This window comes from Lycium barbarum, chromosome 4 (assembly GCF_019175385.1).
Source record: "Lycium barbarum isolate Lr01 chromosome 4, ASM1917538v2, whole genome shotgun sequence".
In the NCBI taxonomy this organism is placed as follows: Eukaryota; Viridiplantae; Streptophyta; class Magnoliopsida; order Solanales; family Solanaceae; genus Lycium; species Lycium barbarum.
In genome coordinates, this window is record NC_083340.1 from 8,366,125 (window position 1) to 8,381,845 (window position 15,721).

Here is a 15,721-nt window from a genome sequence, read left to right on the forward strand (position 1 = left end):
TTTGGCTCATTCATGTTATTTCCGCACTCATGTTTAAACAAGTATTTTTATTAAGTATTATGATTTGCTACGTTTCATAAAGGCTTATCATGCATTCACGTTATATTCCGCTCATGTTATGCCTCATGATGATTCAACAAGCCATGTGGTTCGCTCGGTCACATGCAGTAAGGCACCGAGTGCCGTGTTTAGCCCAGGCAATGGTTCGGGGCTTGACATATAGTTACCAGAAACTTGAAAAACTAAACTTCAAAATGAGCTAGCTTGATCGATAACTGGTCTGCTACCATATTAGAATATCGATTACACCCTGTCTGTATAATCGGGATGAGAGGAAATGAAGATAGTTAGAAGAGAATGTAATTTGGAATGGAAAGCCTGATCTTTTCATTCATAGAGGTAGTATATATATACATGGCTTAACCGACCTAGGGGTGTCAAGTGGGCCGGGCCATTTAAATGTGGGCCACAAGGGGCCGGGTCGGGGCCGGGCCGGGCCGTAAGTTAAGTGGGCCGGGCTTGGAGAGGGAAAGGGTGTCCGGCCCAGCCCACCTCGGATAGGGGCTACACGTCGGGCTAACCGGGCCCGTTAGTGGGCCGGGCTGGGTTTTAGTTAGTGGGTCGGGCCAAGTTTTAGTTAGTGGGCCGGGCCGGGTTTTAGTTAGTGGGCCGAGCCGGATTTTAATTATTTTTTTTAAAAATTCTAATGCTAAAATTTATTAAGTTTAATACTTTAAAATCTAGTTGTTGTCAACTTTATTTTAACCTTCAAGTTCCTTAAATTATACTTTGGCCCTATTTTCAAACTATAAATACCATTCATTCTTCTCCATATTATCTCACAATTCCCTACTCTCCTCTTTCTCTAAATTTCCTACTCATCTAAATGGGAACAATGCACATGAGTTTTGATACTAAACCAAAGTTCTTAATTTAATTATCTCATCTGATCCTAAGTCCTAATGTCATGTGCAGATTGTCACGTCTCCATCATCGGTGGAGACATTTCAATATGCTAAAAAATATTTAATTATTATTATATATAAAATATTTGAAACTAATAATATTATATTAATATATTATTATATATATAACTAATAGTTTATATTATTATATAGTATACTGTATAACCTATTGAAATATTTTTGAACTTGTGTAAGCCAACAGCAAGATAGTAACTTAAAAGGGGTATTTGATTTATTTCACGCATCAGCAATTTCAGAGGTAAATTATTTTTCATTCAGTAGCAATTAAATATTAACGAATTCGATTCCTCTTCATTTTTATTGTCTCCATTTTTCTCAAGTTCTTACTTGAATAAGAGACACATTACATGAGTTAAAATTAATGGTTAAGTTTTAATTAACTAAAGTAAGATTCTAACTATGGTTTGAATAATTAATAAATATTTCATATATTTGCTTCCAAAATTTTAAGAATCCCACAATTATAGCTACAACTATTTTATTGGGATACAATGTTTTTAGAATACTTATTATTAGTAATAAATGTAATACTTATCTTTTTTTTTTAATTTGAAGTGGGTCGGGCTGGGCCGGGCCGGTGCCCCGATGGGCCATCACCCGGGCTTATGGTGGGCCGGGCTGGTGGGCTGTCCACCTTGTCCGGCCCAGCCCCCTAATAAAACCCACCTAGCCCAGCTCCTTACACCTATTAGTGGGCTTGGGCCGGGCCGGGTTTACCGGGCCGGGTTCGGGCTGGCCCGGCCCACTTGACACCCTTAAACCGACCTAGAAGAAAAGAAAATATCTAGTTTAGCTAAATACATAAGTGGACCCCACGATAACTATCGACCACTAACACTAACCAGTTGTCATTAACCAACTAACCACACTGTTACATTGCTAATCACTCAGTCGACTACACACTCATATTCCAATACAAGGAACATATTTGCAAGCCTAAAACTATTATTATTATTATTATTATTATTATTATTATTATTATTATTATTATTATTATTATTATCTAATCATGCTTTGAAAGCATCACACATTTTAAGAGTTCAGTTTTACGTACTGTACGGGAAAATATAATGTTGTTTTGTTGAAAACTAGGTTGTAGTCATGACATCTCTTGCTAGGACGTATAATAATTTCCTATAGACTTCGAATTAGAATTTTGAGTTTATGAATTCTAGATTATGGGTAGGTTAACTTAATGGGTTCGAGATAAATTATTTATATGTTATTAAGTGAAATTTTTAATACAAATCCAAAGATCTGATCAAAACTATTATATTAATTTTTACTAAACCTGTAACTAATGATGTAAATTCGTCCCTGATCTCTCCTAGCTAGCTTTGCTTATTAATGTACTCGTTGGAGGTGGATATGTTCCCTTTTTAAATGTATATTTCAGTTTTCAATTATTTAATCACTACCTCTTTGATCTGCTTGTATTAAAGTACATAAGCACTTAATATTTGTGATTGTCAAATATCTCACTCGTTCATTTAATAGAGGTGACAATGGTATTGTTAACTCCAATTAGAAATATGAAAGGAACATTCGTACACATATAACAAACGATAATACACATTTTTTATTGACATAAGGAGAAAACAAAATAAAAAACCTTACAACAAATAGACTTCTATATACTGTGAAGTACAATAAGTTTAAAACTAAGAGTACATTATGATGTACAAAGAGGAACTTATTTCAAACTACAACGGGAACGAGAAGTTACCACGTACACACTAGAATTTCTCCCTACATGAGAAATCCATAGCTAAACGTTGATACCAATACATAAGAAAAATAAAATCAAAATATGTAGTAGTTGTTTCAATTAGGACACTGGAAGTCAGATGGAACCTTTTTGCCACATACATTAAGAAGAAGGCTTAGAGAAAGAGGGATATTAAGGTTAATCCCAAGAACATTTAATTTAATGGCAGTGCATAGACAAAGTGCAGCCTCAAGATCAACAAGTCCATTAATGAGAGAGCAACAAGGTTTCTTTGGAGGATTTCCAATTACAAGTCCAAGTAAATTTCCAAGAACATTAGCACAAACACCTAATTTTAGAGCGTCTATAGGGCACTTGCCTTTGGAACTCGGGCTCGGGCTCGGGGTTGGCTTTGGCTTTGGCTTCGGCTTCGGCTTCGGTTTAGGACTAGGACAAGTGCCACATGCACTCACAAGAGAGAAAAAAAGAAGGTTCACAAGAATAAAAAGAGCAAGGGAAGTAGTTTTCTTAGAAGCCATATTTCTAACTATAGTTGTTTTAAAGTAGATTTTTTGGCTTTGGTTGATATTGAAAAGATTATAGGAGGGGGGTATTTATAGGATGCAAAATTGAGCATCATAGTCGAGAGAAATCATAAATATATAAATTAAATAGTTGAAACCATGTGTCCCCAAGGTTACGTTTTAGCTGGCATCACAAGCAAAGATTACTCAAATCTCTTGAAAACATTATTAGATATGAGACGTTGCAAATAATTACCATGTTCTTCGCGAGAGTCTACACCTATGGATAAAAGACGAGAAAAGTAAATTATATTGGGAAAAAAATATGCATATTTAAGACGAAAATGTAAATACTAGATCTACCAATGAGCTACCACTTACACTATTAGAAAACAAGAATTCTCTGTCGCTCAACAATAAAAATTGGTTGCTAATTTTATCTAAAGACGGATTAGCAATGAATTATTTAAATCCTATTAATTAATTATGAGCTATTTAACGATATATTAGCAATAAATTGAGTAGGTAAGTCATATTTCTTATACCGTTAATGAAACATTAATTTATTAATCATATTTACCAAAAAAAAAAAATTATGACTCATACGTAGTATATAGACTAATATCCAAATATAAAACTACATCGTTTAAAAAAAGAATTCGTTACCAGCAACAAAATAAGTACTCCCATACACTTGAGGATTCCGAAAAAAAGAAAAGAAAAAAAGAAAGAATTAACAATACTATTTCAAACTTCTGCGTTAACAGAAAATATAGTATTTCTTGGTTTAAATTAAGATACCCTACTATCTTAAATATATGAACATTTGGAGTTAATTAGCTTTTTATTTCTTTTCTGTTCCTCAATATTTTAGAGTGAACATTACTGGAAAAAAACAAGAATTTAGCAACAATCTTCATAGTTAATTTGTCGTTAAATAACCTGTATCTAACATTGTTCTGTTAACCTGTCGCTACTCTGTCATTAGATAGAATAGGAACGACTTTATTGTTTAGCGACGGAAGTTATATATTCATTGCTAATTCCTCTTTTTTGTACTTGTGTATTTTTTTTATTGGAAATATAGTTTTTCTTTAATTTGTAGTTAGCTTTGTTTATTTATACTGCTTTTAGCCTTTGCCATAAGTAAGATAAAGTTCATTTCTTCTTGGTCCATGTCTTGTACAATAAGGACCAAAAGTTGTTATCTTTAAAAGAAGTTTTGGCCGGTAACGAAATGGTTAAAAAAGAAGAAGAATGGTGACAATTAATTAAGGTTAAAGAGATGCATGATTGAATAATATAACCTTTTCTTTTCTTATTTCTTAGCTTTCTTTTGTTTTTTCTGGGTTGTGTTATTGATAATTCCTTGCCTTAAATTCTGTAAGGTTGTCACTTTTACGTAAAAGGCAAATATGAGGTCAAATCATGCTTAATCATTGAATTCCCTTGATCCAGATCATCAAATGAGAATTGGTTTAGCAGAATTCATGCAGAATATTTTGTCGCTGTGATGGCTGCTAATCTTTGGATTTTTGTGTGATTAAATCGGGACAAATAACGTAATGATTTAATTAGTTGAAACCATGGTCATTTCATTGTAGAAGTATCTGGCTCAAGTTGCATCTTCTGATAGCTGTAGTGGGGAAACTAGGGACATTTTTGAGTCACGGACGCAATAGGAATGTAGCATGGCTCCACCTTATAATTATTAAAAAATAAAGCGTAAGCGTTAGTAAAATTTAGGTCATATACAATGACAATTAATTCAATTAGTTGTATTTGGTACTTCTCTTATTTTCTAATTTATTATATCAGACTTATTATGCAGAACTTTTTTTGTTACTGTAGGTCAATGTATAGCACCAAGGAGTATGGTAAAATGTATGAGATTCTTCATTCTTAATTAGAAAAATCTTTTGTTCAAATCTTCGGAATGAACAAATTCCTAATAGAGAGTGCTTTAAGTCTTTAATAGGTCTTATACTTCACAAATCTAAATTAATCGGGTCAGTAAAATTCTGTATACTCAATAATTATATGAAGAAGGAAAGATTAATGCATAAATTTTTTATATACTAAACCGTGCACGGACTTAAACTCTATCTAAATTTACGGGAGCACTTCCAAATATTCAATGTTACTATTAACTAAAATGGGATTTTATCTTTTGGGATAGTTTTAAAATAGTTTCTTGAATTTATTTTTGAACAGTTTTGACCCCCTAAGTTTTGAAAAAAAGTGATCATGTTAGGTCTCCATCAAATATTTAACAAACTTTAACTTTGAGATTTTATAAGAACTATAAGAAAAAAAGTAGATTTAACCAGAAACGTCAGGAAAGTTGCATCAAATCTCAAAACCACAATACCAAAATCACATCAGACAACAAACATAGATTAAAGAAATCACAGATAAGCTGCACCAAACTCCAAAGCTAGATTGAAAGAAATAGCAGAAACGATAAAAATTGCACCTTCAAATGTGAGTTCTCTTAGCTTAAAGCTGTTTTTTTATTTCACAGTTCCTATTAGATCTAACGTTCAAAGTTTGTTACTCCCTTTGTCCCAATTTATGTGGCACTTTTCTTTTTTCAAGATTCAAACTGTATGAACTTTGACCATCATTTTAAGATGTATTTTTCATCAAATTGATATGAGAAGGTTGCAATTTATAGTACTTTTCATGTAGTTTTTAAATATATAAATTTTAATGTTAAAATATCGAGTTAATTTAATCAAATTTAGCTTCAAAGTTTAGTCAAATTGACTCTCGAGAAGCGAAGTGCCACATAAATTGGAACGGAGGGAGTAATATTTATGGAGATAAAAACGCTCATGTTTTTGACAAACTTACAGAACCAAAACTGCTCGAAATATATTTGAGAGGGACCATTTTGAACATATACACTCCGAATATAATAGACCCTTTGTTGTATTTTTTTTTTCCCTAACCAAACTAATCTTTTCAGTCGTCAACTGATGAGGAAGCAGTTTAATAGCAGGGTAGGAACTGTAAGATTTATGGTTTGGAACGAAAAAAAGAAGGGACAGCGTATACCTTATATTATATTAGACAGATTGCCCTTTGTATGCTTCTCAACATTGTAAATGCAAATAGTTATCTTCGCACAACGATATCATGGTAATATATTCAATATCGTTCCAATTTTATCAAATATTTCTTTTAGAAACTTGTAAACTATTGGAATTTGAATCAAGCGGACATCGATCAATAAAGATACGAATTCTACTATATATATATATATATATATATATATACTAGATGGCCTGTGCCCGTGCTGAGCACGGGCTTTTCCCCAACATCGCTGTACATATAAGATCTAATATTGGAATTTCATGGTGGTTCTAATTGTGTTATAACATTATCCAAAGAAAAGAAAATATCATGCTAGAAAGACAAAAACAGTGAGATTGTCAATGTTCATGTAGGTGGTCCAACTTATGCGTGAGCTATGCTACAATTGGGTGAAATCTAGACTTTAACAGCTGTTGGCAACACATATCTCAGCTGGGTCTCCACTGAAAAAAGAAAGGCAAGAATTAGAATTAGAATGTTGAAAGTGCAATCAAATTTGAAGTATCACTTCAGTTAAAGTTTGATGCTAGAAGTCTCTACTGAATTAGAAAAATACCAACCCACACATTGTAATGCCAGCTAAAATAAACACCAGTTTAACATCACTATCTCTGCTGAAATAAAATCTCTAGCAAATCATAATACCTATGGCAAAATACCCTACAGCTGAGGAGGCACATAAAAGATTAGAGGAAAAGTAAGTATACCATAAGAAAGCTGAGCCAAGAATTCCTTTTAATAAAATGCTAAGCAATTGACCAGAACAGGTACCCCGAAAGGATTTGGACACACAACATACTGATTAAAGCCTTTGGTGTAAAGTACCCTCCCGAAATTTCCTAGTTAGTGTTTTATGTTTGTTGGTTCTTCATCATACATGGATGGTGCTCCTATCTTTTGTGCTTTTGGCTCCACATGATATTTAGCAAAAGGCCATAAGGTACCACAAAAATGCCAAAATCTCAATTAACTATTTATGTTTCAAAGTGATAAGAGATATGATATACAAATGTTCTGCCAGTCACCTTCTATATCCACTCGACAAATGACTTGGTAGACCAAAGAGATCTCCTCACCTCCTAATACTGCAACTCTTCTTTTTCCTTGTATATCTAGTTCTTTTCTTGCAAGGTACCCAGTGTTATTGTTCAGTGAAATCCTCTCTGTTCAGCCCTTTCTTTACACTATTGTACGCATGACTTCACGAACAGAATTAAAATAATATCACATCAAAAACTTAGGTATTCATGAGAATAGATTACAGTGGAAGGAATTAATTCCGTGTCTAAATCCTGAGAGTCTCAATTTTTGTATGATGCTTTGAATCAAAGAATGATTGAGAATATTAAGGTATATGTTAAATAGTTTTTTTTTGTAAGTATATATAAATTGTTCTTCATCCCACCACAATGCAATATTTTTAATAGCATTAATAACATTTAATTATTTTCTAATTATATTTCTCCATAATCTAAGACATGAGAAAGCTTCAGCATAATTGTTAGTTTTTTACCATATATTTATTGATGATCTACTGCTATAATAGCATGTTGAAATACATTGAGACACTAAGGTTGTTCATCCATATTTTAGATTATAGAGTTGCATCTATAGTCGTTGACGCAATTAGCATAAAGTAGAATAATGATCTCCTTTGGCCTTGCACCATCATATTTCCGAACATCAACTAACACTTGTATGAATTTGGTTAAAAAACTAATGACTCGAGCTACATTAATGAGAACTAATTAAGCCAGGCATGTATTTTTCTAGCTAATCTAATGTCAATCAAGGCGTATTATATCTCCTTTCAGCCAAAGATTTTCATTAGGCAATATTTATTTAGCATTTTCTTGTTGGTAAACTGTTCTTAGTTAGCTTGTACAGGACGGAGTCCACCTGAAATGCAATGCTTCCAAATTGAACTCTCTTAAGTGCAGAAAGATCTTTTTAGCTTCTATCAAATACTTCCCATACACACAGTAGCTTACTCTGAGAAAGATCATGATTTGCTTTCCTGGTCTCATTTGCATTATTCTGAATCTTAAGGATTATAGCTTGTACCTTTCTCTTAAGACCTCTACTCTCTTGGATTAAGACTGGATGTCAATGAGATCTGTAGAGAAAGGAAAGGAAAAAAATGTATCACTATCCTAGATCATCACCAAAGGGAAGGCAAAAGTTACCTCATTATGGTGACCAAGTCAAGCCTCAATTTTATCAACTGGGAAATTCACCTTCTTACCCTCATCCTCAAAGTTAATCCCTATCACAACTCAATTAAATTGATCAAATCTGCCAACATGTAACAATTAGTATTCACTTTATTCCAAAAGAATAAGGGAAAAGACTGGTTGTTACATTCCCTTTGTAAGGGATAAAGTGTTTTAATTAAGTCTTTGTTGGAGTAATTGTATTTCAAAAATTGATGAGAAATAGATTTCATAAATTAGTACTCCAATTCCAAATAAGAAAGCAGTACCAGTAGCATTAATTAGATAACATTAACTTTCATGAATCAATTCCCTAATTCAGCCAATTCCAAAAGAAATACTAACTAAATCAAAACTCTAAACAATGAAATAGTACACTCCTAAATATAGCTTCACACGCCGATTATTCCACCTTCTAGAGATCCATTGGTAGCACGAGGAAACAGAATCACAAACGTTATAACAATGCGAGTATTATAATTTACCAGATTTCAGCCTAGAGAAAATCGAACCTAGTTCATATGAATATATGAAATATTTAAAGCTAACAACATACATAAAAGTTATTCAACCACAACTGTGTTAGAAACACTGACAACAATTTTACACTTTGTTAGAACTTAAAACTCATTTCTGCCAGTAATTTCTGCACTCTTTTTGTTGTTGATTCTTTATTCATCTCAATTTTAGTAGCAAGAAAAATTCTCGAATTATAGCAAAGTCCTCATAGAAATTTGCATCTTTCTCCAATAGCATAAAGAGAAGAAGAGAAATTTGAGATGGTTCAACAAAGCGTAGAAGTATCCAGATAGACTTTAAATAAAAATCGAAAGCAATTGGGAAGCTTCATTTAGATTTTTGATCAATGAAAAATTTATCTGTTATAGTCAAAGCAGAGTAACCTTTTCCCCGCTTGAGCGACTTTCAACTTCAGAAACCTGCACCTGCATTCAAAATTGTGCAACCACATATTCCAACTAAATAGATCCATCTTCGGTAATGTCATGTATTAAAATTTTAAAATCCATTGCATTTACAATCTATTAAAGAACAAAAATTGGTAAAGTAGATGATGCAGTCTTTTTTATTTGGTGCAGTAAAGATGAGTTACAAATTAAGGTGTGTGAGAAGTGGAATTGGTGCAAAAATGATGAGGCAAGGTGAATGAATATCTGGTTAACTGACAGAATCTAACTACACCTCTACTGAAATTATATATATAGAAGGAGCAGCAGTGTTTAATTGTTTTTCCATTTTTTCTACTGAAAGGAAATGCATTAAATAAATAGACAACAATCTTAACTAATACCTCACAGATGTTAACTTGAATGTCAATGATGTATTTTAAACGATAATCACAAGGAAACTCAGGACATTTTCGTATACATAATGCTGTCATTTCTCAAAATGTAACATAGTAAACAATGCTATTACCAGAAACTTATGGTGTTGAAATGCTGAACAACAAACTTCAGCATAAAGGAAATTTGTGATGGAAAGCTAGATAAAATATCAAATGGAACTTCTGATAAGATCATAAAAAAGGCGGTCAACCAGTATCCGTCCTTATTTAATACAACTTTTTTCTTAATTGAGATTGGCTTGGTCCTAAATCTACGCTAATGAAACTACTTATCGAGAAAAGCTAGTCAATACTTTTTTCCATCTCTTTGTCGAGAAGAGCTAGTTTTAGAGATAACTTCCGCTCATAAATTTGGATTAATACAAAATAAAGTAATTACTCAATTTCACGAATAATGCAAGCATTTCTTATCATATTCTACCATCATAAAAAGCTTTAGTCAAGATGCAGAAGCTTAACTTCTTTCAGCGATTACATGAAAGATCATGAATTGGTGAATTAGCCTTATATACATCTAAGAAGTTTATCACCTTTGATATTTTAAGAGCTAACTGTAGTTTACCAAGACAACAGAGTCTGGCTTTTGTAAACTGTCACTTTTGCTGCATTATGAGGTGATAATACAACATGTGCAATGCTAAAAGCTCACCTTTATCAACTGCAAACTGCCGACCAATCCTTTGTCACCGATCTGGTTACGTTGCCTTTACTTCTATGTACTATTATCTGCCACAAGAAGGTCGTAAGAAGAATTTTGCAATGAAACTCAATTTAAAAATAGAAAATGTAGAAATTTACTCGCCACAAAGCTTATGCAAACAGCACTGAGAAATGGAATACAATAGCAAGACAAAGATTAATTAATGCCGAAACCCCAGTCCCCAAGCGGCCAAACCTAACTTAACTAGGATTCCTATTTCTTGTAAAAGGTAAACAAATTAGATAAAATAATCCTAAGGTAAATGAAACTGTTGATATAATTAGCTAAACAACGAAATAAAAAGTAAATTTAGTAACCATTAAATGAACAAAAAAAAAACTCTCATTATCAGGCTAAATAATTGAAGATTTTGAGTCTACATTTTCCTCCCGCCTTAAGTGGAAGATTTTAAAACTTGTCACGATATTTGGGATTATGTTCCACCTTATATTTCTAAAAATATATAGCTGAAAATTAATGAATCATAAAATGGATTGCACCTATTTAAGAAATCTATATTTTAAGGGTTGGAGAGAGATATATCTATACTTCTTTTATTCTTTAATTGTAGTATTATGTTTAAACTCTTCACCTCATGTAATTTTTTCCTGTCATTAATAAAAAATAAAATATAGGAGTTCGGCGGAAACCCCACCTACAATGCGGTAATCCTATTTAGGGAGAAAAAAGTGACCAAACGAACAAAAATATATCATAAGCAACGAACAAAAGAGTTACCGAGAAATATATTAATTCGAATGGGAAACACAAATAAATAGCGCAAGGGGCGCTAATTAATTCCAACAAATGAAAAATCCAAAATAAATTAGCCCCATAAGTAATGGGAAACAAATTGAACAATTTAAACCTCTAAAACAAATGAAAATCCAAAAAAAAAAACCTCAAGAAAACAATTTAAAGAAAAAGGTTTAAAAAAAAACATTTATGGACAAGTGAATCCCTTTGGAGCATCCTTACTACAAACATTAAGAAGCAAGCTAAGTGAAATAGGGAGATTAAGGTTAATCCCCAAAATATTAGCCTTAAGTGCAGTGCAAAGACAAACAACAGCCTCTAAGTCCACAAGATTTTCAATAAGACTGCAACATGGTTTAACAGGTGGAGTTCCAAGTGTAACATTCAATAAACCATTAAGCACATTAGCACAAACACCTAATTTTAATGCATCAGTTGGGCATTTGCCTTGTGAATTAGGAGATGGGCTTGGTGTTGGCTTTGGCTTTGGTTTTGGTTTTGGGCCAGGGCAAGTGTTGCATGCACTAACCATAGTGAAAAAAAGGACATTGAATAACTAGAAAGAGGACAAGTGACTTAGCCATCTTGATCTCAAAGCTAGTGCAATATTTGCTAATTAGAGAAATGTGAATTGATTTGTGATGATGAAGAATGTATTGATATGGTGGGGTTTTTACAGGGTGGATTTGTAAGGAGGGGGATTAAACGAATTACAAGACATCATTCTTTAATCCATGTGTAAGTCAGGAATTTAGCCTGGCAATGAGAATTAGCATATTTTTGAATATCTTGGAAACATGTGAAGTAGGAAATTAAAACAAGTTGCCATGTTCCTCTCGCTGAGTTCCAAAATCCAGGAATTTTAATTGTTTTATTTCGTAGCCCGTGATTTTTGCCCGAAATGTCATGGTATATCAGTATTAAACGATTTATTTTATGTACACTTACAATTTTACATTATTAGCGTATTTTAACATGATAGCAGGTAATATACCTTATTTTCTTTTAATTATTAATCCCATTTTTATTTTCTTGAAAGTTAGATATAATTATCTAAGTAACTGTAAAAATTATTTACGGGATCAGTGTATATAGTAACACAATTAGTAATATGCTTTGACGCATGGAAAATATTTAGCCAAAAAGAAATTAGGGACATGACAACATGCATTTACAGGTTAGTCGCCCTCTTTGCTTGAACGTAAATTTTGGCGGGTTATCACTTTCTAGGACAATGTTTACTGATTCTTTTCTTTTTGTTTCTCTTGCAATTTATGGATCTTTTGAATCATAATCTAAAAATTCCGTTTGAATAAACTGAAAATCTTGAAAAAATATTATATCATGATCTAAAAGTTTACAGACGTTAGATGACATTCTAATCTTTTGTCAGTACCAAAAACTATATTTGCACAATTTTATAAATACGGACAAAATTTAGAAAAGGAACATTTGTGTGAATGGTCTAGTAAGCCCAAAAGGAGTTGGGCTGGGGAAACTGGAACAAACCAATACCAAATGCACCATGTGTGAAATAACATAATGCTACATATTCCATATGTTCCAATTTAACCGTTTTAATGATCAAAATTACATTATTTGACCATTAATTTTTTTTATTTGACCATTACATTAATCTTAGTAGTTAGTATATTTAGTCGACTACTGGAATAAAAGCTTAATTTGAATGGTGGTTCTTTTATCCTTATTAATTTATAATAGTACTTCAAAATGTGATCTAATTGTCCAAGAAAGTCAAATTTATACACTTAAAGTCGCATGGAGAAAGCAGAAACAAACTACGATTGTTTAATTATTTAGTTGAACTAGAGAAATTGGGGACATGGTAAGCTGCAGCTAGCCTGCCGCATGCATGCAAGAAGTCATGAATTTTCACATTCATATTTGAACGTCCAATCGGATAGGAAATATACAACCCTGCTATGTATAAGACAAACCTGGCCGTTTTATTAGAATTTTAGAGCCTTAATAGTAAGAAATTTAACTATTATAGAAGCACGGGTTTGGGGCAGGGATTGACGTGGTTGCTTCATGGAATTCCAATTCAATCTAAGGGCAATTTTGACATTTTAGTTATCTATACAAACTTACGTTCTTTACAGCATCAATTAAATAGCCACCTCATTAATTTTGTAACTGACATTCATCATCATAATTCATCCTATCTTCTTCGCCTTCTGTGTCGGTTAGTTCATCGCTGCTTCAATTTCTGGTTTTGTTTTTCTAAATACTTTTGATGCATTCACTGTTTGTTGCCTTAGTCTGTCTTCTGTGAACAAAACTTGAATTTTGCACATTCAACTCTTGTACAGTATTAGAAGAGCTTGATAAGGAAAACATAACTTTAAAGACAAGTGGTCTTTTGAACCTTCTTAATCTATATTTATATATAATATAAAGCTAGACATAGACAAGGTGATGTGGCACCTCTCTATGGCCTAGAATACTAGTTATCTTTTTTCGCCTTTTTTTGAATTTATTCTCACTTTAAAAATTAATTAATTTGTTATACTTAAAAGCCAATAACACAAGTCATGAAAGAAAAAAAGGTCACGACGTCACCTAATTATATTAAAGCAGCCCCTAATTAAAGTCTCATACATAACTGCCAATAAGCGTTTCGGTCCTTTCTTATCTCAGTTTTATCCGTTTTCAGTTTGTATCCTTTGGTATCTCATAGTAATTAATTACTACTATCCTCTTCCTTGATCCTAACATTATATATGATAATTCCAACATTTCCTGTCACTGCTTCCTTTTGATTTTCCCTTTGATTTCTTTAAAGTGTGCATTTTGATGGAATTAGACGATTTCCAATTCGGTGATAAACTTTGAGATGTATGCTTCTGGGGTAAAAGGGGCTGCATCACACAAAGTAAAGAAAAGTCTCCGGTTTGCAATGTTAATGGCAATTATTTGTTCTTGGAATAATAATATTACTTTCAAGGGTCACATGATATATTTTTACCTTAATCACTTTTGTGGTTGTATTCACATTGATATCATTTTATTTATCTAATATATATGATGTATTTTTATATATCTTTTGATTTTTGGAAACAATGTTGTGCTTTGTTTCCGTTAGTAGTAGTGAGATAATGGTATAGCCTTTTTAGTTTGACGTGTACAATTTGTTTTGGCTTTTATTACAGATTAGAAATTCTTTGCAAAGAGACACTCTATTTTCCTATTAATGTTTCTGATTTATTGGAGACAATTTGATGTTTATGCAGGAATACTGAAGGATCAATATTGAAGCATGGTGAGCATTTGTCTCAAACGTGTCATTTATGCATCTAAATATTGTTATTTATACTTGTGTAATATAAGTTTCCTTTTTTTTCCTTTCCCTCAAATGTTTGAACACTTTATAATATGCAGGGGAGGAGTTAGGAAGAGACAAGGGGGTCCATTTGAACCCCTTCGGCGAAAAATTACACTGTGCATATAAGGTTAAAATTATTTTTTACGTATATATCGTAGATGTTGAATCCTCTTGACTTCTTCATGTGTTACTTCTTTATATTTTTCAACCAGTTGGTGAAAATCCCGTCTCTGTTCCTGATATATAATATGTAAATGATTGATGTATCATCATGGATTGTTCTGATTTGCAATTGAAAGTCCAATATTTCTAAAAGTTATCAGTTGGAACATATTTCATGTTAGGTGCTAAGAGTAACAGTGATAGTAATTCTTTGGCCAAGAATTTACAATTTTTTGGTATTTTTTTCTCCCCTTTCAATGTTCTCTTTCTTCAATCTTTTTGCACCTTTTAGTTACTTTAAAGATATTATATTTAACTCTTCTCTAAAATTTATTCTCATTAATTTCTTTCCTAATTAATTTGGACACCATATGAACTTATGATTCTTCTCTTTAAAGGTAGGGATCTAGTAGCTCAGTTGGTAGGCTACATGAACTTTCACCTTGTTGGTGAGGGTTCGAATCCCCACATTGTAACCCTCTTCCCCATTTCCCCATTTCCCCTATCCCTATGTAATAAAAAAATAATTAAAAAAAAAAGATTCTTCTCTTCAAAGTAAATGGAGTAACCAATCCTCGCATTTAAACTAGGGAAAATGTCACGACCCAACTAGGGGCCGCGACAGGTACCCGGGGCTAACTACCGAGCACCAATCGTTCTATGTCTCATCATACTCATTTAATGCTCTTTTATCACTTTTATACTCAAATCGTAGGAAAATCATATTCCATATAAAACATAAATACTTATATATATGCCTCTTGGCCATCAAAATAACATTTATATTAAATAGCATCTCGTGAGACCATCTAATACACACTGCGTATCTACGAGCCTCTACTGGAGTACTAAACATAAGGACGG

At 32.7% G+C, this 15,721-nt stretch overlaps 1 protein-coding gene, 1 long non-coding RNA gene and 1 pseudogene across 4 annotated transcripts in view; all 3 read right to left on the reverse strand.

Moving 5' to 3' along the window:
• Positions 1 to 2,542: 2,542 nt before the first annotated feature.
• LOC132635090 (14 kDa proline-rich protein DC2.15-like) lies at positions 2,543 to 3,295 on the reverse strand. Its single transcript, XM_060351320.1, has one exon. The coding sequence runs from the start codon at positions 3,231 to 3,233 to the stop codon at positions 2,811 to 2,813; it is 423 nt and encodes a 140-aa protein (XP_060207303.1). The 5' UTR covers positions 3,234 to 3,295; the 3' UTR covers positions 2,543 to 2,810.
• Positions 3,296 to 6,449: 3,154 nt separating this feature from the next.
• LOC132635093 (uncharacterized) overlaps positions 6,450 to 15,721 on the reverse strand; it is a 95,864-nt gene continuing 86,592 nt past the window's right edge. Inside the window, exons 1-3 of one of the 3 annotated variants that reach the window (XR_009580422.1) lie at positions 10,543 to 10,728; positions 8,309 to 9,474; positions 6,450 to 6,760 (exon numbers count right to left, since the gene is read on the reverse strand). This is a non-coding gene — a long non-coding RNA (uncharacterized LOC132635093). Of the gene's footprint in view, positions 6,761 to 8,216; positions 9,475 to 10,542; positions 10,729 to 15,721 lie in introns of those variants that run through there. The other 2 variants (XR_009580420.1, XR_009580421.1) reach the window with 2 other exon arrangements.
• LOC132638146 (14 kDa proline-rich protein DC2.15-like) lies at positions 11,410 to 11,933 on the reverse strand (annotated as a pseudogene).

What these genes read in the sequence shown, in the direction of transcription:
- LOC132635090 (XM_060351320.1), bottom strand. Translation starts at nt 3,233, where the DNA reads ATGGCTTCTAAGAAAACTACTTCCCTTGCTCTTTTTATTCTTGTGAAC.